Source organism: Eumetopias jubatus, unplaced genomic scaffold (genome assembly GCF_037043125.1).
Source record: "Eumetopias jubatus isolate StellerSeaLion01/CBP00866 unplaced genomic scaffold, mEumJub1_p1.0 scaffold_16, whole genome shotgun sequence".
NCBI classification, from domain to species: Eukaryota; Metazoa; Chordata; class Mammalia; order Carnivora; family Otariidae; genus Eumetopias; species Eumetopias jubatus.
In genome coordinates, this window is record NW_028274822.1 from 50,394,350 (window position 1) to 50,421,199 (window position 26,850).

A 26,850-nucleotide genomic window follows, 5' to 3' on the forward strand; every position below is an offset into this window, starting at 1 on the left:
GATATATACAAGGTATAAACCATGTTCACAGTGCTGTTCTAGGCAATGAAGTAAAATTTTTTTTTTTTTAAAAAACAGTAAAGAGCTGACAAGAAAGTAAGGGATATGTGGCAAACATCCAGAAGGCAAGTAAGATAAGCAATGCATCATCAATACTTAAAGCCACTTCTGTCTTGAGTACATCTGCCAAACAGAATTATCAGTTGTAAAATTGAGCTACCCTTTTCGTAGCTTCCTGAAGCTAGAATTATAAAGCAAATCTGGGCCCAAAAAAGGTGGGGAATCCAATAAATCCCACCCCAACCATCTTCAAGGCTGAGAACCTATAGGGCTATAACCCTCAGATTAAAATAAACCAAATTATAGTTCAGCGCCAAGTCTTCTCAATGTTCGAAGGAATAACAGGCCTTAAACTGGGCTGAATTAAGGTAACCGTGGAACGGTGATAGCCTCCTTCTAATAGGTGCCTGGCAGGAGCAATGAAAACTCTATCTGGAGAAAAGTATCTATCCTAGGCCTCAAAACTAATCCCTCAATATTTTCTCAAATATAACACCCAATACTAGCCAGATACACAAACAGATAAGACATCCTGAGGAACAGTAGAAACAAACCCACAAAGACTTAGGGTACTGGAATGATCAGATCCATAACAATGCTTACCCTGGTTAAAAAACTAAAGCACAAGTTTGAAAACATGAGCAGGGAATAAAAAACTAGAAAGTGACACAGCACACTTAAAAAAGACCTTCAACAAGTAAAAAATAAAATACAATGAAAACAATAAAAACTAAAATTAAAAACTCATTTAGCAGCTGATCATTCATAGTTTAAGAAAGATAGTGAACTGGAAAACTGTTCTGAAGAAATTATTCAGAATGCGACAGCTAGAGATAAATAGATGAAAACATAGAAAGAATAAGAGACAGAGGACACAGGGACAAGGTATCATAATGTTTACCAGAGTTCCAGAAAGAAAAGAGAGGTATACACAATATTTGATGAAATAATGGCTAAAATTTTTACAAACTGGATGAAAGACACTAATCCACAGATTTGAGATTCCCACAAATCTCAAACATGATAAAGAAATCCACAGTAAGATACATCATAGTACAACTGGAAAAAAAAAACAAACAACCAAAAACCCAAAACGAAGAAAAAAATCTTAAGAGCAAAGAGAGAAAAAAAAAATCTAGATTATCTTCAAAGAGGTTAGACTGATATTTGTGTTGTCTAGAGAACAACGGAAGACAGAAGGCAGAGTAATGATTATCTCACACATGATGAAATCCTCTATCTAGTGCCAACCTAGAATCTTTTACCTATTGAAATCATTCTTGAAGAATAAAGATTTTCAGACAAAACATAGACCTGCACTAAAGAAAAATCTAAAGGGGAAATTTTTCACAACTAGAAGGTCAGAAATACAAGCAGTAAATAACTTAGAAATCTAAATTAATCTTGATCACATTAAGTAGGAAAGAAAAAAACCCACAGATCTAGCATGACAAAAAAGAAAACACACAGAAACCACTGCCATCATATACTATGGGTCTCACTTCATGCAGGCACCGTTGTAAGCTATTCATGTATTTTAATTCATTTAATCCTCACAACAACATATGAAGTAGGTGGTATATTAGCCTGATATTAAGGGAAGAAGACCGAAGGAAAGAGGTATTAAAATCTGGCATATGTGAACAGAATGTGGAGAGCTCTGGAGAACTGGTTATATTCCATTTCTGGAGTTTGACAGTGGTTACACAAGGATTTAATTCGGAATTATAGTCTACATTTATTTTATGCACTTTTCTATATGAATGTTATATTTCACAATAAAAAAATGGTAAAAGAAATGAAAGGAAATAAATGTGCCTCAACAGTAGTTACTGTGAGGGAGAAAATGGAAGCAGAAAAATTGGCATACATTATAAAATGAAATACAGGCATGACAGTTCATACCTACATATCTGCGATTCAACTACACATTTTTATTATTAATAAGCTTGGAACTTAAAGAACCAACTGTCAAATTACTATGTTGTACATCTGAAACTAATATGTCAACTATACTTCCAAAAAAAAAAAAATCAATGACTTTAAGGGTTACTTGTATTATACATTAGCAACAGTATAACTATTAACCAATCAAAGAAAATAAAGTGACAATTTTCTATGCTTTTAACTTTATAGAACTCAATAATAATGATGATGATAATTCTTGATAACACTTCTAGAGCATTTACTATATGTCAGACACACTAAGTGCTTTAAATATACTAACACATTTAAGCCTTATAATCCTATGAGGTAGATAATATTACCTCCAGTTTATAGAATGGGAAAACTGAGACACAGAGAAGTTAAAGAACTTGCCCAAGGCCATAGAGCCATTTTTCTTGTTATCATCACAGCAGCTCCTAATCCATTAAAAACTGAAAAATATTTTCCTTCAAAGCATTTATTTAATGTATAAAAACTTACCTGATTTCTCAGATAAAGGGAAAAGCCTGGCCAAGAAGAGTTGAATTCGTCCACAGAAGACTGTATTCTGGGATTTTGATAATCTTCTCAAGAGATCTAACAATATATGGAAATGAAGGTTATAGGAAATCATTCTACGTTTATTACAACTATACCCAAATTTGTTAATCAGTCTGTCAAGAGTATTTCCCTAAAGCAGTTCTCAAAATTGGAGTAGAAACTATTATCCCAAAAAAGCATCAAAAAAATTAGGAATAAAACTAATTTAGCATGGGCAAGAAAAACTTCACTGAATTTTTTTTTTTGGTTTTATGTTTATACCCAGAACAGGAACAGTTTAATTTAAAGTGAATGATCAGTTTTAATAAAACAGTCTGTTATTTAAAAATGAAGATACTAATCTATTTTTAAAATTTCATCACTTGTGTTTAACTCAACTACTAGCCACATTTGTTTTAAAAAAAAATCATTTACAATTGAATTACTTACCATTGCACATACGTAGTAAGTAATTTTTCCCAGCAGAATAGAATGTGTTCTGAAATTAAGACAGAAATTATCACTACTGTTCAGAAGTTGTTGCACTCTTCAATAAGTCACAGCAAGTAAGACATTAAAGAACACTGACATACACTGAGTCTACTATGCCACTTTTCACTTTTTCCCCCACAAATAGCATTTTCAATTAAGTATATGTTCACATATATAACAAAACATGATACTGTTTTAAACACGTGAAAGTGTGCATTTTCAAATTAATTGTTACTACTCAAATTTTGCACTTCAACTTTTTCTACACCATGACTCTTACTTGGCCCCCTCAAGACAGCAGTACAATTCCCTCAGAAGGACAAACATTTTGGCAGTCAGCAATACTAAAATATAAGCAAAAAAAAAACCAAAAAAACTATCTTCTGAACTCTGGATCTACAGAAATATATTAGCAGAAAAAGAAACTAAGGCACTTACTGATTTCCAAGTAGCAACATTTTTTTCCACAAAAGTGAATATTGTGTCACATTGATCCAAAGGAAGACAATCCAAAACATCTCCCAACAATACAAAAGGTGTAGATGCGGTACAAATACCTTCAAGTGGAGCACAAGCCAATTTAAAAGTTTAAAAAAAAAAACTGTACAGTAAAATAGCCCATGCAAAATAATTCTGAAGAATATCTTAACAGTATACTTAGTCACTCCTAGGAAATTTTTAAGAGACAAGAAATGGAAGCAACCTAAAAGTCTCCAAATGGGTCATACTTAAGTAATTTTTGGTATGTGCACTCAATAATAATGATGATGATAATTCTTGATAACACTTCTAGAGCATTTACTATATGTCAGGCACACTAAGTGCTTTACGTATACTAACACATTTAATCCTTATAACCCTATGAGGTAGATAATACTACCTCCAGTTTATAGAATGGGAAAACCGAGACACAGAGAAGTTAAATAACTTGCCCAAGGCCATAGAGCCAGTAAGTGGTAGAGCTGGGATACGAACCCAGGCAGTCTGGCTCCACAGTCTGTTTTCTTCACCACTAAGCTATTCAAAAGAATATAATGCAGCCAATTAAAAACGATGGTTATGACGACTATAATAACTTGGAAAATGCTTATGATATAATGTTAGGTGAAAAAGGCAGGATTCAAAACTGTATGTTATTATGGTTACAACAATAAAAGTTTTTAAAAAGACTAGAGAAACAAAAAACATATACCAAAATGAATGGTAGTTTTTTAAAGTAGAGGAATTATGAGTAGTATTTTCCCTTTTGCTCATTTCCAAATGTTCCATAATGTTGCTAAATATCTTTGTGATTTACCTTCAAAAAAGGTAAAAAAGTTTTATACTGATTTCAACTATTAAACATTTAAAATAAAAGCATCGTTTGAGGGGAGAGAATGGTATAGTAAAAAGTTGTTTATTTCAAAATTCAATGTTACTTAACTAAAGCAATAAATTAAAACATTTTTTAAAGAAAAGGTCATTTGGACTGGCTAAACATACTCCCTGCTCATTCTTCCTTCTATTTTAAGGTAACAGTAATACTTGGTTAAGTGTTTAAGAAAAGTAGCCTTTTAAACCTTGTACGCAAAGAAAATATCTAGGGAGCACTGTAAGCCCCAAACACTGCAGTTAATATAGTATGTTCAAAAAAAGAAAGTAATATATTCAGCTCTACTCTGCACTGGTATGATCACATCTGGAATATGATATGAGGGAAACTGCCAAGAACCAGTGGGTGGCATAAGGAAGCAGATTTTAACTCAATACAAGGGAAACCTGACAAGATTATCTAATAGAAATCAAAACAGTAAGCCCCATCCAATCGGCATAGATGCTGGATGACCACCTGCCAGGAACATTACAGAGGCGGGGCAGGATAACCAGAGATAAGAATGGGCTAGGCAACTGCTGAAGTCCCTCACCACTTAAGGTTCTGAGATACTATATGTCCTGTACACCTAAGAGATTTGCAAGGCATACTCCCTGCCTGTAGTTGCAACATAGTTTGACATAAGTTAACTCAGAATTATAGAAATTAAGAATTACCTAGATTCCACTCCCAAAGATTCTGATTCAGTAAAACTAAGCTAAGGTTTTGCAATCTCATTTAAAAACAGAGATTCACTGGTAATTCTGATGAACTGGACTACAGCATGATCTCCCAGCATTTTTTCACAACCTGCGCCCCAGCCTCTGAACGCCTTCTTTGCTTCACCTTAACCTTGTCCACAGATACTCTCTCTTCAGTTCCCAAGCACCTTGCTATGTTGATACTTCTATGGTTTTGTATACAATGCTTTTTTCTACCTAGTCTTCCTCCTCTCGATCATGTGGCAAATTCCTGCTCCATCTTTCAAAGCACACAGTAAATACCAGTGCATCTAAAAAACTCCTGATGCCTTTGAACAGGCCACCCCATCTATATTTCTGAAGCACAGTATGAGTAAATTATAGCATTTATCATAGCTTGTTTATTTTTATGTAGACTATGAGCTTTCTGAGGGCAGGCATTTTTGTACTTTTTAACCAGTAAAGTGTCTGACACTAAACAGAAGCTCAATAAATATCTGCTGAGTTGAATTTAACAAAACATATTTATGGATAATTTGAAAACATGTCACATAAAGAATACAATAATAATCTCTCTCCAGAAGGACAGGACTTTTCCCCATCCAATTAAAATAAAAAAGCATCTAAGCTTTTATCATAAGTCCTTATCTTTCTCAAATAAAGTAGAAGTTCTAAAAATAGACTGTACAACTTTAAGAGTTAAAAATATTACCAGTCTACAAGAGTAATACATCAAGGTAATCAATGAACTAAGCAGACTGCTGTTTGACAGAAACTGGACAAGGAACACTCTGCTGCAGAACTTATTCAAGTATGCTGAAAGAATGAACATCTTGTATAAAAGTTTAACATGTGAAGTAAGAATTTATGAATTATGCTTAAGTTCACAGAATAGCTTGCTGCTACACTAGCAGACCACTTTTACCTTGAATGTTCTAGTTTTTGTAGGAATAGGTATCAAAATAAATATGTAAGTAATGCTTTGCAGATTAAAAGGCACTTTTCATATAAATTGCCCGAATTAATAAGTATTTCAACTAAATTTGTTAGAGTACTGATGAACTAGTTTTTCAGTTTCTTTATGCAAATATTTAATGAGCTCCTACTATGTGTTAGGCACTGTGTACTTCCTATACGCCTTTTTTAGTCTTGAAACTAGCCCCCACTGCCACTGCCCCCATTTTAACAGTCCCCTACCTGTTGTCCTGCCAGCAGTCTCTCCCGATCCCACTCCTCCTTCATAGCTCCGTTAGCATGGTATACAAAGCCCTTTACAAATGACCCTAAGCTACCCCTCCTGCTTCCTTCCTCACCATTGTCATCATCCTCCCACCCCTCTGCTCCATGCAACTTTTTAGCCAGGCTGAACTTGCCTTTACATAGCTATGTACTCCTTTCTCTTTCTGCCTGACAAATCCATCATCCCTCACATCCCAGCTCCTGTTACAGCTTCCCTTCTAAGACCTTCCTGATTCCTTCAGAGTTTAGAGAGTCACTTCAACCACACTTCATTCCCACTTCACAGTAATTATACCTCAGTAAAAAATGTACACCTGTTTCTTCCATTAGCCACTAGGCTCCTTATGGGCAGGGATATGTTTTCTTTACCAGCGAATCTTTTAGTCCTACCTCAGTACCAGGCACATAGTAGATGCTCAATAAATATTTACTGAATGAATGAAACAACTGGAGAACAAAGAAAGTGCCAAAATGTGTGCTGTATACTAGAGATGAGAAGTGTGAACTAATTTCATTGGGACAACTTCTTGGCAAAGGTGGTAGGCAGAATTTGAAAAATGAACAAAATCAAATAGATGGAGAGGTACAGAGAGAATAACTTTTAAATAAAGCATGTCACGTCCATGATTACTTTAGAAAAACAACACTGTACTTACCTTCAGTTACTCCCCCAATAGCAAGAGAAATAATAGCTAAAACGTTTTCACATGATGAGTGATTTATCTACCAACAGAGGAGAAAACAATTTAATTTAGGGGCCAGAGTCCAGACTAGTTTGCTAACAATAAAAACATATCCTCTGACATTAAAGTATCAGAAATCTAAGATAAACATATTTCTTAAAGAAAATAAAATTACTTTCTAAGATGAAAATACAAAAAGTGAATAACAGTAATAGAATCATTGTTAAAAAAGATCAAGTAAATAGGGGGTGATTCACTTAAAATCCAATGGTCTTAGGAAGATGGTTACATTAGCATGATTATGGCTACAAGCTAATCAAGTACAGAAGCACTGAGGCTATAACTCAATCAATGGCACAGGGCAAATGGAGGGCCAGGGGAATTAACTATACTGGTGCAACGAAGTGTCTTAGGGTTTTAATAGAAGGGAGGTAGTGCTTAGATTCCATAACATTATAGAAACTAGCATTTTTTGAGTGTTCATTATGTATTGTTTTATACAACCTTGAAAGAATGTTATATTCCCTCTTACAAAGGAAATTGAGGCTCAGAAAAGCAAAGTAACTTGCCCAATGCCTCACAACATGTAACTGACTAGGTCTGAAGAAGAGGAAAAAAGTGAGTTTTGATAGAGAATTGTTCAAAAGAAAGGACACTGTATTATGGCCATTAAAAAAGGATCTAGCTTGGGCGCCTGGGTGGCTCAGTTGGTTGAGCGACTGCCTTCGGCTCAGGTCATGATCCTGGAGTCCCGGGATCGAGTCCCACATCGGGCTCCCTGCTCAGCGGGGGGTCTGCTTCTCCCTCTGACCCTCTTCCCTCTCGTGCTGTCTCTCATTCTCTCTCTCTCAAATAAATAAAATAAAATCTTTAAAAAAAAAAAAAAGGATCTAGCTTCTTGGGACACAACTCTCACTTGACCAAGAATAAACTGCTGAAAGTTTTCCCTTCCTTTGGGTGCCCCACTAATGGTAAATAAATTCAGAGTTTTCATGTTTAGGTTAAAATTTTCTACTGAAGTTGGATAGGCTTTGGTTATTTTTGTATACTAACTAATGAGGTTGCCACAGGAAAATGAGGGCATGGAATCCAATTCCCATGCTGAACATCCTTGGACTAGACCTTCACGCTACCAAAGGTGGGTCACTGTTTATAGAGCAATGTGAGAGGGTCCACCTTCAAATTCTAGTTCTGGCTCAGGAAAATCTCATATCAACTTTTCTTATATTCACTTGGAGAGAGCTCATTTGTTAGACCAAACCCTTAAATTGCACTTGGGCTGTCAAAATCCTTAACTATTACATAACTCCTATACTATGATCAAGTCAGCTTTCACAAAGTAGCAAGCTCACTATAGAAAAAACAATCTTGTTTAAATATCCATTCTGAGAATAAAAACAATTTAAAAAATAACACTGATTAATTTAGCAGCCAAATTTTAAGAGTAAAGAAAAACATACTTACAATTTCTTCTTCTAGAACACCTCTGAAAGCTTGGTCAAGGGTACATTTTTTTTCATTTTCACTATTAAAAACAAAAGACACCTACATTTTTTAAACAGCTCAAGGTAAGTATAAAGATCTTGGCAAGTGTATTTCGTGGATATCAATGCCTTACCTGCCAGGTAATTGGCTGAAGGTACTCAACAATGGCTTGATATTTTTGTTGTTCAGGGCTTCTCTGGTAGACTTCTAGAAAAATAAAAATAGTATGTAAGTGGAAAGACAACACTCATCAATATTATGTTCAATTGGAAATGCTTATACTTGGAAAAAATTACCTATCAGTCATTACATCAGTAATTCTTATTCAAATACCACTAAATGATACAGATCCTAATCACTTTAAACTTGACAAGAGCTTGCCAACTAGATTTTCTCATTCCAGGCTTTCCCTCCTACCATTTCTTTAAATATCACATTCATGAGAATATTCTGCCCTTTTTTAAATCTCCAAATGGCTCCTTATTTACAGGCTTTGGTTTTAAAATTTCATAGCCCCCTCTCAGGTCCTTAATTTTATCTCCCTCAGTCTATCCAACCTTCTTTCCCACAACCGCCTAACAGTCTCCACTAAGGTCTAGCTATTTTTTTCATTATTTTCTATCAAGTTCACTCTAGTGTATTTACTCACTGTTCTTCCCACCGGCTCATGCAAATTCTATCCATTCTTCAAGACCCATCTCAAGCCCCACCTTCTCTAGTTTGCTCAGCCCAGTCCCCGACACAGTCAATATTGAATACTTGTTAACTGTCTTAGTCATAATTCAAAGCCAAAACAATAAAAAGGGATTTTGGCTCAGTAGGTAGAGCATGTGATGCTTGATGTTGGGATTTTAAGTTTAAGCCCCCCTTTGGATGTAGAGATTATTTAAAAATAAAACCTAAAAAAAAAAGAAATATGAAAGACAAAAATATTGCAAAGTCATTCATTCTGTGGAAATTCACATGCACTTGGAAAGTCATCTCATTACCCCCAGGAGTCTGATTTACACTGGAAATGTCCATTCCCAATTCTGCCAAGAGTAGACAGTATAATGTTGGGCATATCTCCTTATCTCTTTGTGCTTCAATTTCCTCTTAAATAAGGGGGCTGTTGTAGATGCTTATTACTAACAACAACAGTGGCATCACCTGGGAACTTGTTAGAAATGCAGACTTTCAGGCTCCATTCCAGACCTACTGAACCAGAATCTCCAAATGATTCCACTGCACACTGAACCTTAAGAAGCACTGCGCTAGATGATCTCAAATTAAACGGTCCCATCCGGGACTAATATGATACTGGATATTTCTAACAGTTACTCTTAGCAGAATTTCAGAGCACCAGGGATTACAGAAAGAAAACGACTCTAAAGACATAAACAACATATAACCTGATTAACAAACAAACCCTCATTGTATGGGATAAAAAAAATAACGTGCACACAAGAAAACTTTTTATTCTGGCGTCACTAGAACTAGGTAAGCACAGTTAAATATCTGAGTAGTTGAATCATGCCTTGAAATATTGGCGCAAATGCTAAAAACAAATACAGGCAAACAACTTAAAACTGGGTTCTTCATGCTCTGATGGGCAACATAAAAAGAATACTGGGTCTGAAGTCAGAAAACCAGCGAAGTACATCACCTTACTTCTGGGGGGGGTGTGGTCTCAAGTTCTATCTCATCTATCAGTATTAACAGAACTTTGCCTACTTCACTGTGCTATTCTGAGTTAAGGTAACACGAAAACACTCTCTAAGGCGTTTCCCAAATGCTCAAACTACTCTTCCTCATTGTGTAAGAATAAAATGACATCCGACAACAATTCCCAAGCTGATCTGTTTGCCTTTTCCTACTTAGGATCTCCTCGTTAATCTCTTAGGAGTCAGACACCGAGGGTTAAAGGGTGGTGAATGAGCGGCCGGAACTACCACCTGGCAGCTAAGGAGGCGGAGCCGGCGCCAGTTCTCTGGGCTAAAACCACTCGCACCCTCACCCTTAAGCAATTTTGGAGACACCTGTCTGGCAAGCGAGCACTGCAAAAGAGCTCGACCGCACCGGAGGTAGTCTGCGGCTGAGTCCTCCACGCGGGCCACAAAAGCGCCCAGAACGCCGGGTTCAGAGACCTGCGGGCAGAAGGACGGCGGCGGACAGCACACGACCCACGGAAGGGGCAAGTAATGCGTCTTTCCCACCTCCCAGCCCCCGACGGGGCCGGGAACCGACATCGCGGCGTACACACCTCAGTTCCCGCTTTACCACAGGGCAAAATTCGAGTATTTTCAGGGAGACGAGGAAAAAGATAGAGGCGGGTTAAGGCCCCACCCTGCCACCGTCCACTCACCGTAAACCGCGTCCGCGCTTCAGGCAAACTGAAGAGCGGCGGCGTCGGAGACATCTTCTCGGCGGCGCGTGCCCGCCACCGCGCTGCGGCGCCCGCCGATGACGTCAAGCGGGAGCAACGAGATTGCCGTCTCCGTGCGCGGCTAGAGCGGCCTATGAGCCGAGGGGTGGGCCCGCCGGCCTCTGGGAGCTACTGTGGTGAGAGTTCAGCCGGGCGTTGGAAGGCTGAGTCGGCCACACTATGCTAAGTTCGGATTCGTGGAGAACCCTAGGGTGACAGCTCATGGGCATCCTCGCCCTGTAAGCTCGGTGCTGCCTGGCGGGAAATAGGCCGGGACGCGCACCAGCGGTGATTTTCCTGCTTAGGGGAAGCCGGGTGAATGACGGCTAGTAAGGCTTACTGAGTCGCGCGGGAAGGTAACCGGCCTGGGAATCCAGGGCAGGTGGGTTACCTGGAAGTGCCCCACGCTGGGAAGTGTTGGCAGTGCCCGTGATTTCAGTCATTCTTCCTGAGGGAGTGGTCTTAGCTACCGCCTTGCTGAGTAGTTCATGGACCCTGTAGTTCACTGGGCTCTGTGGCTTAGGAGCAGTTCCCTCTTCTGTGAAATAGAAACAATGCTGGTTTCACAGGACAGTCGAAAAGCGCGAATGAAATAATGAAAGCAAATGTAGCTTCTCTGGGAATATGAGTATCATTATCAATATCTTAGTATCCGTTAACTTTGCTGCACATAGAAGCCTCTGCTGAAAGAAAGACCGAAGAGGAATGCAGTACTCGGCGCTCGTTTGAAAATGGGTGGCACTGCGTCCACGGTAGAGGCACCCGTTGCAAAATCCTCTTCTCCTTAGCAACTTCCTCCCTTGTCTCCTGACTGGAGAGGCTTGACCAATGAAAAGCCAAGAGGCAGTAACTTTCTCAGTTGGAATTATGCTGTGGGGAAAGCAGCACTGAACTAAACGCTCTTATTCCCTTCCATGTGTACCTGCTCCCTTCGTGGACATCTAACGAGAATACAGGAAGTTTAACCAAAAGATAACTTTGCATAGTCTTGCCCTTAAGTGGGAATTGTGAACAATGGTGGCTACTTGAAGCATTACAGTCTTCTTTAAAATTAACAGAATCATTCAGGTTTGTATGACTTAAATTCCAAATTGGCTGAAAAACCTGGTATTAATTGATTTAACAGGTAGCTGATGTAATAGGATTATTATTATATTACAGATGATTATTAACTATCTGGAGCACAACTAAGACCTGAGAGGTAAATAAATTTCTCTTTTTTACGAGAATCCAAACATAAGAGCTGGAGTTTCTTGACTCATTCACTAAATCCCAGTGACTTAGAATTTTGTTTATTCAGCAAACATCTGTTAGGCACTTTGTACACAGTGGACAGTATTTGGCGAATGAATAATAAATATTTGAACAAATGTTTGAATGAACAGAATAATATAGCTTAATTCTTTTTTGAGGAACTCTAGTTGACCTAAAAGAAATAACCACGGTATACAATTTCTATCATAAGTAATTTAGATAATAGCTGCTATAAGTGATCAAAAGAGAATCAATACCATATGTGGTGGTCAAGGAACCTTTGTGGAGAAGACAGACTATGAGCTGGACCTTGAAGGATTCCAATAGATGTAGGTAGGAGTAGCAAAGAGTGAATAGGAGAAACCTTCCCAATGGAAGGAATGGTATGAGCAAAAGTGTGGAAGGGAGAAGGCACAGTGAAAAATAGCCGTTTATTTTGACTATAACATTCTGCACAGAAATAGGGCTGAAGAGTCAAGCTGGAACTAGATTGTATTAATGTTTGAAACCAAAGAATGTTAAGGGTTTAAAAATGGCTTTTATAGGGGGCACCTGGGTGGCTCAGTCAGTTAAGCGTTTGCCTTTGGCTCAGATCATGATCCCAGGGTTCTGGGATCGAGCCCCGCATTGGGCTCCCTGCTCTGCGGAAAGCCTACTTCTTCCTCTCCCTCTGCTGCTCCCTCTGCTTGTGCTCTCTCTCTCTCTCTGTCAAATAAATAAATAAAATCTTTTTAAAAAACAGCTTTTATAGCAAGTTATTACTGGCAGTATATTTTGGAGTGAAGAGAGAAATGAACATGTTTTGCTGCTAATGAGTGAAGCAACACCAGATGGAAGAGTAAGAAAAAAAAGTAATCATCAGGTGACAATGGAGAGTTATTGTTTAATGAGTGCAAATTTTAGCTTGGGATGATGACAAAGTTCTAGAGATGGATAGTCATAATGATTGCAAAACAATGTGAATGTACTTAATGTCACTGAAGTGTACACTTAAAAATGATTAAAATACTAAATTTTATGTATATTATACCACAATGAAAATTTAAAAAGAAAACCTGTTTTTAAAAAGGCAGCAATCTGGTGCTAGATAGCTTAAAAAAGGCAAAAACATCAAAAACATTGGTATGATCTTGAGAACTCAGGATAAGGTTATATTCAATAAGGCCAAGAAGTAGAGAATGTATTTTTGAAAGGTGTGCATCAAAAAACATTATAGCAAAAATATTTTAGCATTTAGATCATGTTAATAAATGCTTTATAATTCCAAATGCACTTGACATGTAGTACTGCATTTGATCCGCTATACGATATTTTGAGGTAGGTAGTACAATTATCCTACAATTATTTCATCCATGATGACGCAAACTCAAAAGGATGGGGTTCCTGATAGAGGCAATCAGCAAAATAAGACCATCCAGGAGTTTTGATTCCAAATTTCGTGCTCATTACACTATGTTATATTGTCACAAGTAATGCTCAAGTTTTAGTGAGTACCTCCTTATGACACTTTCTTGTAGTATTTCTATTCCCTACAATAATATTCCACATAATTATATAACAGTGAGAAAACAGGTTCATCTGTCCTAGCTCACATGGCTAGAGAAAGCTAATTTGGGATTTGGGCTGAGCTTTAATCCCAGAGCCTGTATTCTTCTCAAGTCTTAACTCTTGAATCATTACCAAGCCACAGGCCTAATTATTGTCCCATAAATTATTTCCTTATAGTCGGATAAAGGTGAGGATCATATTGTCATAACAAAACATTACGAGTTTTCAAAAGTATGTAATAACACTCAAAGGGCAGACATCCAATGGCACATAACAACTTCACTTACAGTTATTGAGCACCTGTTTTTCTTAGCAAGGTAAAGTGGACCAGGGACTGCTTCTCTCAGCAAATACCCTCCAATGAGGTTTAGATAAGTTCGAAGCATTCACATCACAATTCCCCTTCTTTTCTTTGGTATACTGTCACTGGGATTCAAGTTACCGTTGGAGTGATGACAGAAAAGGACCAAGGAAGCAGCTTCGTCTTCTTTGTTCTGGTCTTTATCCTCTAGTCTGGGCCTAAGGAAATGCTCACCAGTTACATTAGGATGTTGGATTGTAGCTTTTGCTGGTTCAGGTTCTGGGCCCTGCCATCTTTCCCTTTCTGTTTGTAACTTGAGTGGATTGAAATAGAGAACTGATGTTTGAGAGGAAAAAGTGAGCAAAAAGAATGAGACTCCTGCATTTGGAGAGGAGTGGAACTGTGAAGAATAAAAATGGAAGAGGGATGGCACTTTGTACATATTTGGGACTTAATTTTTGTGGAAAAAGGGGAATTATATGAAAACTTTGTGTGGCTACTGTATTTTTTATAGGGTGTTGGCAATTTTCAAGCATTTTATATTGTTCATATTGTACTAGTCATTCGATACATATTTATTGAGTGCCTACTATCTACCAGGCACAAGTACAATGTTATTGGATTATATATGTAGTATTTTATTAAATTGTAAGTCCTGTAAATGTCATTGTCTAGTGTACATTGTAAAATCCTGTCTGGTAAGCTTGGTTGGACCACACAGACGAGCATAATTCAAGGTGAGAATAGAAGTCACAGAGATGGATGAATGGATGACTTCTTGCCCTGCAGGGTAAGCCTAGCTTCCCTCCACGGTTTAGGCAGAGATTTTGCCTGAAATCGTACCATTGCTTGGCTTGTTCCCCTTTCCTGTCCTGATTCTCTCTCTCCCTCCCTTACTGGCTTCTCCTGACAGCACCTAAATGATTTGCCCACAAATTCTCACCATAGGGTGTGCTTCTGAAGTTTCTGACTATGTTAATTTGGGTCTACCAAGAAACAGACACCAGCACAGGATTAGTGTGCAAGAATTTGTTATGAAGGGAGCAGAAGTAGGCAGAAAAGCCTCTGGACCACAACGTGGGATGGTACCTGTAGGAGGAGAGAGGGAAGGAAAGAAGCATAGGTAGGAGTTTCTAAGTGAAGTGCAACTCCAAGAAAGGTCTGACCTTGCCAATGAGGAGGTCCTCACGTCAAACTTCTTCTCAGAAGAGTCTTGCAGTTTTCCAGAATGAGCCTGAACTAAGACCTCTGCCATGCTCAGTCATTGACTAGAAGCAGCCCTCGGAAAGTCTGGCCTCCGTGCCAGCGTGGTGGATCCAGACATTAGCAGGTAGGGCTGTCAGTCATTTGTGTACCCTACAGCAAAAAGATCTGAGTGGAACATTTTCAGGGCCACTACAGTATCCTAGGGTATTCATATAATGTTTTATTCATTCATTTTTGGAAAATATTTTCATTTATTCTCAACAAATAAATATGAACCAGGCACTGTGAACAAAACAGAAGAGTCATTGCCCGCATGGAGCTTTTATTCTGTGGGAGAGTAGATTTTTTAAAAAAGTGAATAAAAATAGAATTTCATTGGGTGATAAATGCTATGCAGGAAATAATAGCATCTATTGAGTGTGGTTGTGTGCTTGAATTCTAAGTGCTTTACATCTGTGAACTCCTTTTAATCTTCCCAGCAAACTTATGAGGTTTACTCTTATTATTCCCAGTTTACAGGTGAAGGGCTTGAACAGTGCTGAAGTAACTTAGCCCCATGGTCACTCAGAATCAAAGGAGTGTGAGACTCAGGCAGACAGTGCTTGAGCAGTATGTTAATAGAGTTGTCAGGAAGGACTTCCCTGGGGCGCCTGGGTGGCTCAGTCATTAAGCGTCTGCCTTCAGCTCAGGTCATGATCCCAGGGTCCTGGGATTGAGCACCGCATCAGGCTCCTTGCTCAGCGGGAGGCCTGCTTCTCCCTCTCCCACTCCCCCTGCTTGTGTTCCCTCTCTCACATGTCTCTCTCTGTCAAATAAATAAATAAAATCTTTTTTTAAAAAAGAAAGGGCTTCTCTGAGGGAGTCATGTAAGCTAAAACTTAAAGGATGGAAAGGCATTAGTTGTATTTGTGAGAGTGGGATTTGGCAGGAGAAGGCAAGAAAGAACATCCCAGGTAGAAGGAACAGTATGTGCATGGCTTGTGTTAGGAAGGAGGTTAGCATATTTGAGAACTGAAAGAAGGCATCATGGGAGCTAGAGGGAAAGCAGTGGGCAGTGAGGTTGGAGAAATGGACAGGGCCAGATTGTTCAGGACCTTGTATTTCATTGAAGTTTCATTCTCCTCTACAGTATACTCTAGCCTTCTGGAATCTCACTGAACACACAAAAGTTTATTTTAAAATTTCTCTATTTTTTGTGTAAATTGTTTCAGAGGAGAGTCATTTGCTTTCATTGGCTACCTTGCTTCCACTCTGTGGAGCATCTGATTTCCTTCATGTTACTGGTGATTTTTCATTATGTTTTCATGTTTATAAATGAAGGTCAAGATGGCCCAGTCCTAGGAGCTATAGCAGGGGCTCTTCAGTCCCTACACTTCCCACCCCTCACTTGCCATTCCCACCCCCCTTTCACCCTATTCTTGTAACAGACAAAACGGTGGTGGGCATATGACTGGGCCTAGCTACCTAGCTAGCAGTAAGTCTTTGAAATTTTTCTTCTGTGTCTGGAAAATATGGCTGTCATTAGTCAGAGTTTTCTTTTATAAATAACAGGGAAACCTACACTGGTTAATGTTTTGTAAAGTAAGTTTTTGGGAGGGTATCAAGAAGTTAATACAACAAAGGCTAGAGATAAATCTTGGGCAGGACTCAATGGAAGCAAGACATACCATCAGTCTTGGGGCGCCTGGGTGGCTCAGTCGGTTAAGTGTCTGCCTTCGGCTCAGGCTGTGATCCTGGGTCCCCGGACCAAGCCCTGCCCCGAGTTGGGGTCCCTGCTGAGCAAGGGCGGGAACTGCTTCTCCCTCTCCCTCTGCCCTTCCTTCCCGCTACTGCTTGCTCTCTCTCTCCAATAAATAAAGTCTGTAAAAAAAAAAAAAAAGACATACCATCAGTCTTAAGATGCCCCTGATAATGCCATCTTCAATGGCTTGGCTCTGCTCCTGGTTTATGTGGTCTGTGGACACCTGCCATCACATCACTGAACACTCACCACCACACCATGCTGCTGCAACTGTCCTGTATCACCTCCAGTCCTAAAACTTTGCACCTCTTCCTCTAGGTTCGAGATCATGGCTGGGAGTATCTGATTAGCTATACTCAGCTCTTGTGTTCATGCTTCAGCTTCCAGAGAAGATGAAAAGTGATATTCTTTGCTTCCAGCTTCTGTAGTGAGCTCCATTTGGAATTTCCCTTCAATTGGAAAGGGTCTTTGGGTGCCAAACAGTCAGTAGAATGATATCCATTGGCCATTCTGGCTGCCTAGTACAATTTTCTGTTACCTCAGGGGCTGAGGTGAATTTTGAGTTAATGTTGCCATCTTCCTTATCACTTGGACTAAGCCCATCTGCAGAAAGAGAAAATGCGGCCAACACACAGAAACAGATGATGGGCTATAGGAAATGAAAAGAGGAGGAGAAAGATGTTAGTGGGGAGGAGAGATGCAGTGAGGAGAGAGAGATGGGAAAGTGTTGGGGAAAGATTAATTGCAGAAGAGTTGGAGCACTGCTCTTTTTCATGTCAGATGACTGCTTCAGTGCCATCTTCACAGAAATAATTCCCTTTTATAATCGTTTAATGCTATTTGGAGTTGGATTTCTTTTGTTTGCCATCAAAAAGATCGAATCAGTGCAGGAGCTGAGGTGGGTTTCATCTACAACTGTGTAAGTTATTGTTTGGTTTTCTTTTCATTTCTCAATCCCACAAAGAGGAGGCTGGGCCACCCCTCTGAAGTTCTGATTTTCAAGTGATCCAGTGCGCTGGAGATTATGATCTAGCAGGTGTGTACCTTTATTACCTCCCAGGAGCCAGGTGAAGTCTGTAGTTGGATTTTGCCTTAGAGCAGTGGTAGATCTCTTTCTGGTTGCATCGGCAAGTAGTAGGCATGCCACCTCTTAGGTAAGGCATGACTTGAATGGCTGTAGACATGAATATGAGCCTATCATTACATGACCAGTAAGTGATCTGGTAAATAGGATTCCTTTTCTGTGGTATTGGTGACACTAAGACCTCAGTTTATCTCAACAGAGCTTGGGAAGTTTGGGAGAGGGATGGAAAAAGAGTGTTTTGGTTTGGATTACCCCCCAAAATAAGCCAAAGACTTATGTCCACATAATTTATTTGAAACGTGATCCAAGGAAGCAACGGAAGTAGGAAGAATGAAACAGAGGAGGAAAAAACCATTACAAAGCTACCTTATAGTGTTGGTCACTGCTGCAGGTGAATGGAACTCAATGGCACTGGAGTCTTTTGAGAAGCTGTATATAATGTGCCTCAAAATTGCCTGTCCAAAGAAATGGGAGGAAAGCATTTATGCATTGACTTTGAGTCTCTAGTCATCAAAGGCTGACTTGAAGGCCATTGCTGTTGTGCATGCAGGAGGACATAGAAGGTTCCCACAGGGGTTCTTGAAATAGCACAATATTGGAGAAGTCTTCGGGCAGAACAAAAAGATGTATGATGCAGCTGAATCGCTGTGTGGAGCTGGCTGTCAGCAGTGGCGAGAGTAAAAAGTGGGTCCAGGGGATATGAGACAGGACCAAGGGATGTCAATATAAGGGGAGGAAATGTGCTGAATTCTTAATCATACTTAAGGGGAGCCAAAATATTTAGTTGGGTCTTAGCTAAGTACAAAAAATATAGATTAGATTTAAAAACATAAATGATAACCATTAGTAGAATCTAAAATAATATGTATGCCCCCAGATCACTGGAGAAAAATAATAATAAGAAACAAAATAAGTTCATATTAACAAAAGTTAGAAGACCGGGAAACTGCAAAAGTCTTCTCTTCCCTCCCTTCCCCTCCCCTTCCCTCCCCTTTCCTTTCCCCCTCCCCTTCCTCCCTCTCCCTGTCGCCCTCTCCTGCTCTCTCCCTCCCCCTCCCCCTCCCCATACTTCTCTCTCTCTCTCTCTCTCTCTCATGTGTGCGTGCGCGCGTGTGTGTGTTTAGATGGAGAAAGAGCGTGAGCATATGTATAAGTGTATACACATGTATATATAGTAAATTAAAAATTATGATGGTAGAAACAAAAACATATACATCAAAGGAGGGTTGGATCTAGCCTGAAGTTTATACAGTTTGGGAGAGTTGGTCTTTAAGAAGAATAACACAAAATTACAAATACAAATTAGATATGAAGTGAATATTTATTTGGAAGGAGGAAAAAATGACAATCCATTACGGATGTCACAAACATCATGAAATTGAAAGTTAATATTAACTACCTGATAATCCCTCCATAATGCTTTCTCCTGCATTTTTGAGGCAATAAATCTGACAACTTTTTAAATTTTGGAAACTTTTTGTGAAACACAACTTACCAAAACTGTTTTATGAGCCTAGCATAATTCTGATTTCACAATCTTAGAAGTATATTATAAGAAAATGAAGTTACAGACTAATGTCCCTTACGAACTTAGGTACAAAAGTCCCAAAAGAAAAAACTCAAATCCAGCAATATGTCAGAACGGTGAGTGAATACATCATAAGCAAGTAAGATTTATCTCAGGAATATAAGTTTGGCTTAATATTTGAAATATGTAATTCATCATGTTATCAGAATAAAGGAGAAAGAATATAAGCATCTCAATAGATACAGGAAAAGTGGTAAAATTCAAGATCCATTCATATTTTTTTAAAAGATCAGCAAACTAGGAATAAAAATGAATTTTTCAATCTGATAAAAGGTATCTTAAAAAATCTTCACCTAACATAATAATAGTAAAATATTTAAATCTTTACCCCTAAAATCTGGAAGATAATGATGTTAACATTCATCACTCTTATTCAACATTATAATGAAGGTCCTAGCCAATGCATTAACACAAGAGAAAAACAACAAAAGACAAGAATTCAAAAGGAAGAAATAAAGTTGTCTTTATTTGCAAATGGCATGATTTTTTTTATGTAGGAAATTCAAAGGTATAAAAAAGTATATAAAAATTAACTATTAGTATTAATAAGTGAGTTTAGCAAGAGTATATAAAATCAAGAGCTATAAAATCAATCTGTAGTTTTATTTCTTTGTAGTAATCCTAAGAATTTGGAAAATAAAATTTAAAATAAATACCATTTTTAATAGCATAAACCCCATCATATACCTAGGAATGAATTTAATAAAAAAATTTTTAAAACATTGCTGAGATAAAGAAGACATGAATAAGTGAAAAGACAAATGATGTTGATGGATTTGAAGATTCAATACTGAAAAGGTTTCAATTCTTCCCAAATTGATCAATTGATCAATTGGTTCAATAAAATCTTAATACAAAATCCCAGCAAAGATTCTGTAGAAATTGGCAAACAGGTTTTAAAATTTACAAAGACATGCAAAGGACTTAAAGTAGCTAAGATAATCTTGAAAAAGAACAAAGAGATTTTCTATAAAGCTATTATAATAATGTCAATAAAATAATAAGGAAAAAAAGTAGACCAAAGAAACAGAAGAGAGTCTAAAAATAGACTCAGACAGTTGGCCACTTGATTTTTAACAAAGGTGTAAATGGAATTGGAAAAGGAAGATCTTTTTTTAAAAATTTTATTTATTTGAGAGTGAGAGAGCTCACATGAGTGGGGGAAGGGGCAGAGGGGGAGGGAGAGAATCTCAAGCAGACTCCCTGCCAAGCGTGTAGACCAAGGTGGGGCCAATCCCATGACCCTGAGATTATGATCTGAGCGAAAACCAAGAGTTGGATGCCTAACAGACTGAGCCACCCAGGTGCCCTGGAAAAGGAGGATCTTTTTGAATGACTTTGAAAATTAAGTGAAATAGAGAGTAGAAAAACCATAGAAAAAAATCAGTGAAACTAAGAGTTGGTTGTTTGAAAAGATAAAATTGACAAACCCTTAGCTTGACTAAAAAAAAAAAAAAAGACAAAATCAAATTAATGAAAGAGAAGATGTTGCAATTGATGTAACAGAAATAAAAAGGATCATGAGACTACTATGAACAATTAGATACCACCAGACTTGCTAATCTATAAGAAATGAGTGAATTACTAGAAACATACCAACTTATCAAGAATGAATCATGAAGAAAAAGTCTGATCAGACCTGTAACTAGCAAGGAGATTAAATCAGTAATCAAAAACCTCCCAATAAGCAAAAGCCCAGGACCACATGGTTTTACTGGTGAATTCTACCAAACATTTAAAGAATTGATGCCAATCCTCAAACTCTTCCAAATAATTGAAGAGGAGGGAACACTTCCACATGAGACCAACATTACCTTAATACCAAAACCAGAGAAAGACCCACAACAAAGAAAACTATAGGTCAATATCGTTAAGGAAGATAGATGCAAAAATCCTCTACAAAATACTAGCAAACCAAAGTCAGTAGCATTAAAAGGGGTATACACCACGACCAAGTGGCATTTATTCCTGGGATGCAAGGATAGTCCAACATATGCAAATCAATAAACATAATAAATACACCACCTTAATAGAATGAAGGATAACAATCATATGATAATTTCAATGGATGCTGAAAAAAAATTTGACAGTCAAAAATTCAATACACTTTCATGATAAAAACTCTCAACGAATTAGGTATAGAAGGAATTTACCTCAACATAATAAAGGTAGTATATGAAAAGCCCACAACTCTCATACTCAGTGGTAAAAACCTGACAGCTTTTCCTCTAAGCTCAGGAACAAGACAAAGATGCTGGCTGGTTCACAAGCTCCTCAGGATCTGAAGGATCTGAAACTGGCCCCCACACGAGGAGGGCAAAAAAGACTGAAGAAGGAGGCAGGCCACTCCAGATTTGTAGGTGGCAGGTTTAATAAGAAAGGGGACTTATACATGAAGCTTGACTTGGATGGCAGCAAGAAGAGTATATCTCCATACCTGCCCAACAAATCTTAAAAGTTTATATAAAGGCTATCTATCATGGTCTATCATGAGGCTATGTTCTTGGGGCAGCCTCAGGGAGCAGGGAGGCCAAGCAGAATGCACATTCCATGGACAGGGGAGAGGGTGAGGAGCCTGTTATTGCCAGGTCCAGCTCAGGAATCAACTGGCTGTTATGTTACCTTGATGACCTCTCCTGACACTCTACCCTTTGTGACTGGCTTTTACAATCTCACAGGCCCCCTCTTCTGCAATGGGCCCTGAGCAGTTGGCCAAGGGTTTCCCTGGCATGGAGGTGGCTATCCAGCTGCATTAGTGGCAGATGCCACAGCAACAATACAGGCACATTTAAGAGAAAACCCAGAAAAGGACAATAATTTTCAAAATCAGTGACAATTTTTTTCACCAAGAACCCAATGATCTGACTTATTAAGTTCCTTAAGCTAGAGGGTCAGATCACTCAGGGCATTTACTTGTGTCCTCATGGGATTTAAATAAAGATGACACATTAGCAGGCTTATCAGGTATGAACATACACAACATTCTGTTTGGGTAATGGCACAGGTGACTCATGATGCAGTAATAATGTCCAAGGCCATCCTATTTTGGAGGATAGCTTTTTTCATTAGAGACATTTCAGTGTTCAGTAAGGACAGGCTTTGTTGACTAACATTTAAGGATTGTTGGGTGAACTTAGGAAGAGCTTCTATATGTGCCATAACATCTTCCAGGAGCATGGAGGGAACAAAGATAGTGGCCAAGTAACCCTAACAGTAGGTAACAGAACATGCCCACCTGGCCATGAGAAAAGGGAGGTTGACAGTTTTAGGAACTTGACATGGTTGTTCCTACCATACATGTTGGCTGGGGGAGACAGCACTGTCAGGTGTGAGGAGATGGACTGGGGGCAGGATATGCTAGACCAGGACCCTCACCTTCTCCTCTCTTTCAATGGTGCATGTTCCATTTTAGGTATAGTGTGTTTCAGCAGGTCCAGCTTGCAGCAGGACAGTAAGATCCCAAGGGAAATTGAGTAGTTTCTCTTTACCGGGGGGTGTAAAGTTACCCATTCCAGTGGGGTGTCCCATTGCAAATTCTAGTAGGTAATACCTCTCTCAGGTGTGATGGAGCTTGGTGTTCCCAGGAGCCTAGCATGTTGATCCACGGTGAGAGTCAGGGCAATGGTTATTTCCCATGACTTTCATACCTTTACGGTATTGGGTGCCTTGGCAGAAGTCCCCAGTCTGCTATATGGGACAACAGGCCCTAATGGTTGATCATTCAGATATATTAAAGCCTGAGACAGTACTTTAGGTCATCTGCCCAGGTAGCTTTACTTATTAGTAATTTAGTCCACTGCTTTAATATTCTGTTTTTCCTTTTTACCAACCCTCTTGTTTCTGGGGAGATGGAACCTCTATTTAATGTCATGGTTTTTTGCCCAATCGTATACTTGATGGCCTTTGAAATATGACCCCTGATCACTGTCTAGTTGATGAAGGTATCCATACATGGTACTCAGCTTCTCTAAGCCTCTAATGGTGGCACTTGGTTTGCATGGCGACTGGGAAAAGCTTGGGTTGGGCAGATGTGGTGTCCACACAAACCAAGACTTATTTAGAACACTTACTCAGAGGGAGGGAGGCGGTATAATCCATTTACAAATCCCTCACTGGCTCGGAACTCTGGTGGATGGCCCCAGACTCTTTTGGCAGTTGCCTTGGGCACTGTTTAGAATACACAGGACACGCTGCTATCACATTAATCAAGTCACCGTACTTCAAGGGCAATTCAGCATCCTTAGCAACATCCATCCCACCTGGGCACTGAGGTGGCCACTCTTTCTATGCATCCAATCTGCTGTATCTTCTGAAGGGTTGGTTGCTAGGGCTTCTACCCAGCCTAGGGCTTGTACCCGAGTTAGGGCATCAGCTTCCTGATTGTCAGTGCCTTATGAGCCGGAACATGGAAGACAGTGAGGACCACGTCAGGCTCTTACAGAGGTGGACCCAAATGTCCCCACAGACATCCTGACCCCAGAAGGACCCACTCATGATCATCCATCCCTTGGCTTCCCTATGTCCAAGACATAGGATCAATCTCAACTGTTGGTATAAAGGTTTAACGGCCAGGGCTCACCATCCAAACCATTCTGAGTTCAGTTCACCGTCTACTGTGGTTTCTTCTTTCCTAAGAAGCTCCACCTGGAGGAGTGCTATGTACAGTGTTAGGAACTGTTGTTCTGCAGGGGTATGTTGGATTTCTGTCCCCTTCCAGAGCTGGGACCAGAATCCTAGGGGCACTCTCCCTTTCTTTTGTCTCTGTCACAGTGTCTGACCCATATCTCCCAGAGTCACATCTGGGAAGACATCTAACTTCAGTGGCAACCCTCCTTGGGAGATGCCCAGAGCTTTAATCAGCTATACTAGTATTTTTGTCTTCTCAAGGGTGGCTTACTGCTCTGATCCCCACTCCTGCATGTGCCCTTTCTTTGCCAGGGACAGAGACACCATGCCAGATGGGGAATAAAAGGCTTCCAAACCCCCAAATCCTTACAAAGGCTTGCACCTCTTTCATCATTATAGGGGTTGGATAGGCTTGTACCTTATCAATCATAGCTTCTAGGACAATGCAAGTCTTAGTCAACCAAATGACTCCCCAAACCATATGGGCCTTGAATCATCTGGGGATTCACTGGCCATCCTTCTTCTCATAGATCCTCTAGCAAAGCCTGTAGGGTGTCCTACTGCAGAGGCAAATCGTCATATGTTAACATTATATTATCAATGTAATGGCTCGTTTTACTGATGTGGGGAAGGAGAATGGGGACAGGTCTCAAGCTACCATCCCGTGAGATATGGTGGGACCATGTGCTTTAGGGAAGAAGAACCTGAAAGGTTTATTATTTGTCCCTCCTATATGAATGCGAATTGATGTTAGTTATCAGAAAAAAAATTCTTTTCCACAAATCTCCTTGCAGATGGACTTTTACAGGAACACTTTCTTTTGGTCAGAGCATCAGAGTAAAACAGTAACTGTCTGTAAATGACAAAGACTTAAAAAATGGCCATGGTTAAAAATCTGATGAGAGTTCATTTTAATGTAATTGACAAAGAATTTTTGTTGTTGCTGTGATACACATTTTAAAATTATGACTAATAACATTATACCAGGATATACCAGATTTTTAGGAATTTCATAAAAATAAGAAAGAAACTTTGCATCACTTCTTATTTGACAGTACTTTCCATGAGATTTAATGTATAAAAAGTTACATAGTTATAAAAACTTAGCTCTTTTAATGGAGAAGACTCTGTTTTCTTAAGTATTCAAAGACCTGATAAAGGCAAAACAGAATCTTTTTTTTTTTTAGGCAAATTACATTAAGGGTAAAGAAAAACCTTTTTAAAATTTCTTATTAAGAGCAGACCAATAATCTAAGAAAACTTTGTCCTTTTAGTGGAGAGAAAACCAAACTATAATTTTGTACCGTGTACTTTTGGTATTAAAATTCTCTCTCTCTCTCTTTTTCTTTTTAACCCTGTGGGGAGTGTTTTGGTTGTCTCCAGGGGTTTACGTTTCAAAGACATGATAGGATTTACAGTCTCAAGGGACAAAGAAAAAGAAGTTTTCTCTCTAATTCTTTCTAAGAGTTTTCTGGTAATTGCTATTTAAAATTTTCCCTTATATTAGGGGTCAGTTGGCTTGGACGTGAGTCCATTTCCTCATCAATCACCACATCTTCCTCTTCCTTCTCATCAATTTCCCAGAGATTCTATCTCTTAGCATCTGGATCAGGCTTTATCCAAAGCATCTTGTGCCCTCCTAGCTTTGCAAAAACACTTGTAAAATAGTCTCCAACTTACTACCCTGCTCTCCCATTTTGTCTGCCAGTCCCAAAGCTAGCAGACCAGGGGACACTTGCACCTCCTTCTCTAACCTTAGCTCTTCTAACTTTCTAACTTGAGCTTCAGCCTCTAGTTGGGCATGGTGACCAGCCCACTGTGGCAGCCATGTTTCCCTTCTTTGCTGCAGTGTGCTATGTGCAGTGTCTCAAACAAGCTCATTAAAGGAGCCAGTGTTCTTTTGGTGTTCCTGTACTCATATGGCGGTCCACAAGATTCAAATGTACAGCCTATCCCACGCACAAAGAGGTCAACGGCCAACTTGGGATTTTCCCCAAGGATGCCTCTTTCCCAAGGCCTGTTTCTTTGGTTTCCTGGCTGGCTCAACAATTGGTTCACAAGCTCCCTGGGAGCTTCCCAGGTATGATCTGAAACTGGCCCTTATATATGGAGGGCAGAGAGAGACTGAAGAAAGAGGCAGGTCACTTCAGATTGGTAGGTGGCAGGTTTAATAAACAAGGGAACTTACATATGAGGCTTATCTTCAGTGGCCACAAGAAGAGTAGATCTCTGCACCTGCCTGCCAAGTCTTATATGGATGCCTTAACTGGTTTTAGTTACATAAACCATCCAGATGGTCTCAACATCACATCACTATCACAAAGCCGTGTCCTTGGGGCAGCATCGAGGAATGGGAAAGGCAAGCAGAGTGCACATTCCAAGGACAGGGGCAGGGGTGAGGAGCCTCCAGTTACTGTCCAGCCCACAGATCAACCAGTGGTCACTGTTTCTCGATGACCACTCCTAACAATGCCCACTCACAGCACTCCTATACAGTGTAGTACTGGAAGTCCTAGCCAGAACAGTTAGGAAAGAAAAAGAAATGAAAGGTACTCAGGTTGGAAAGGAATAAGTAAAATTGTCTCTGTTGCAAATGACATGATTTTGTATATAGGAAACTC

The 26,850-nt window shown here is 39.3% G+C and overlaps 1 protein-coding gene across 1 annotated transcript in view; it reads right to left on the bottom strand.

The window, feature by feature from the left end:
* Positions 1 to 10,927, bottom strand: part of THOC1 (THO complex subunit 1) — a 53,489-nt gene extending 42,562 nt beyond the window's left edge. The window contains exons 1-7 of the mRNA XM_028095954.2: positions 10,822 to 10,927; positions 8,611 to 8,684; positions 8,457 to 8,517; positions 6,966 to 7,032; positions 3,457 to 3,575; positions 2,977 to 3,025; positions 2,488 to 2,583 (exon numbers count right to left, since the gene is read on the bottom strand). Of these exons, the coding sequence (XP_027951755.1) occupies positions 2,488 to 2,583; positions 2,977 to 3,025; positions 3,457 to 3,575; positions 6,966 to 7,032; positions 8,457 to 8,517; positions 8,611 to 8,684; positions 10,822 to 10,875 (520 nt within the window). The 5' untranslated portion in view covers positions 10,876 to 10,927. The remainder of the gene's footprint in view (positions 1 to 2,487; positions 2,584 to 2,976; positions 3,026 to 3,456; positions 3,576 to 6,965; positions 7,033 to 8,456; positions 8,518 to 8,610; positions 8,685 to 10,821) is intronic.
* Positions 10,928 to 26,850: the final 15,923 nt, after the last annotated feature.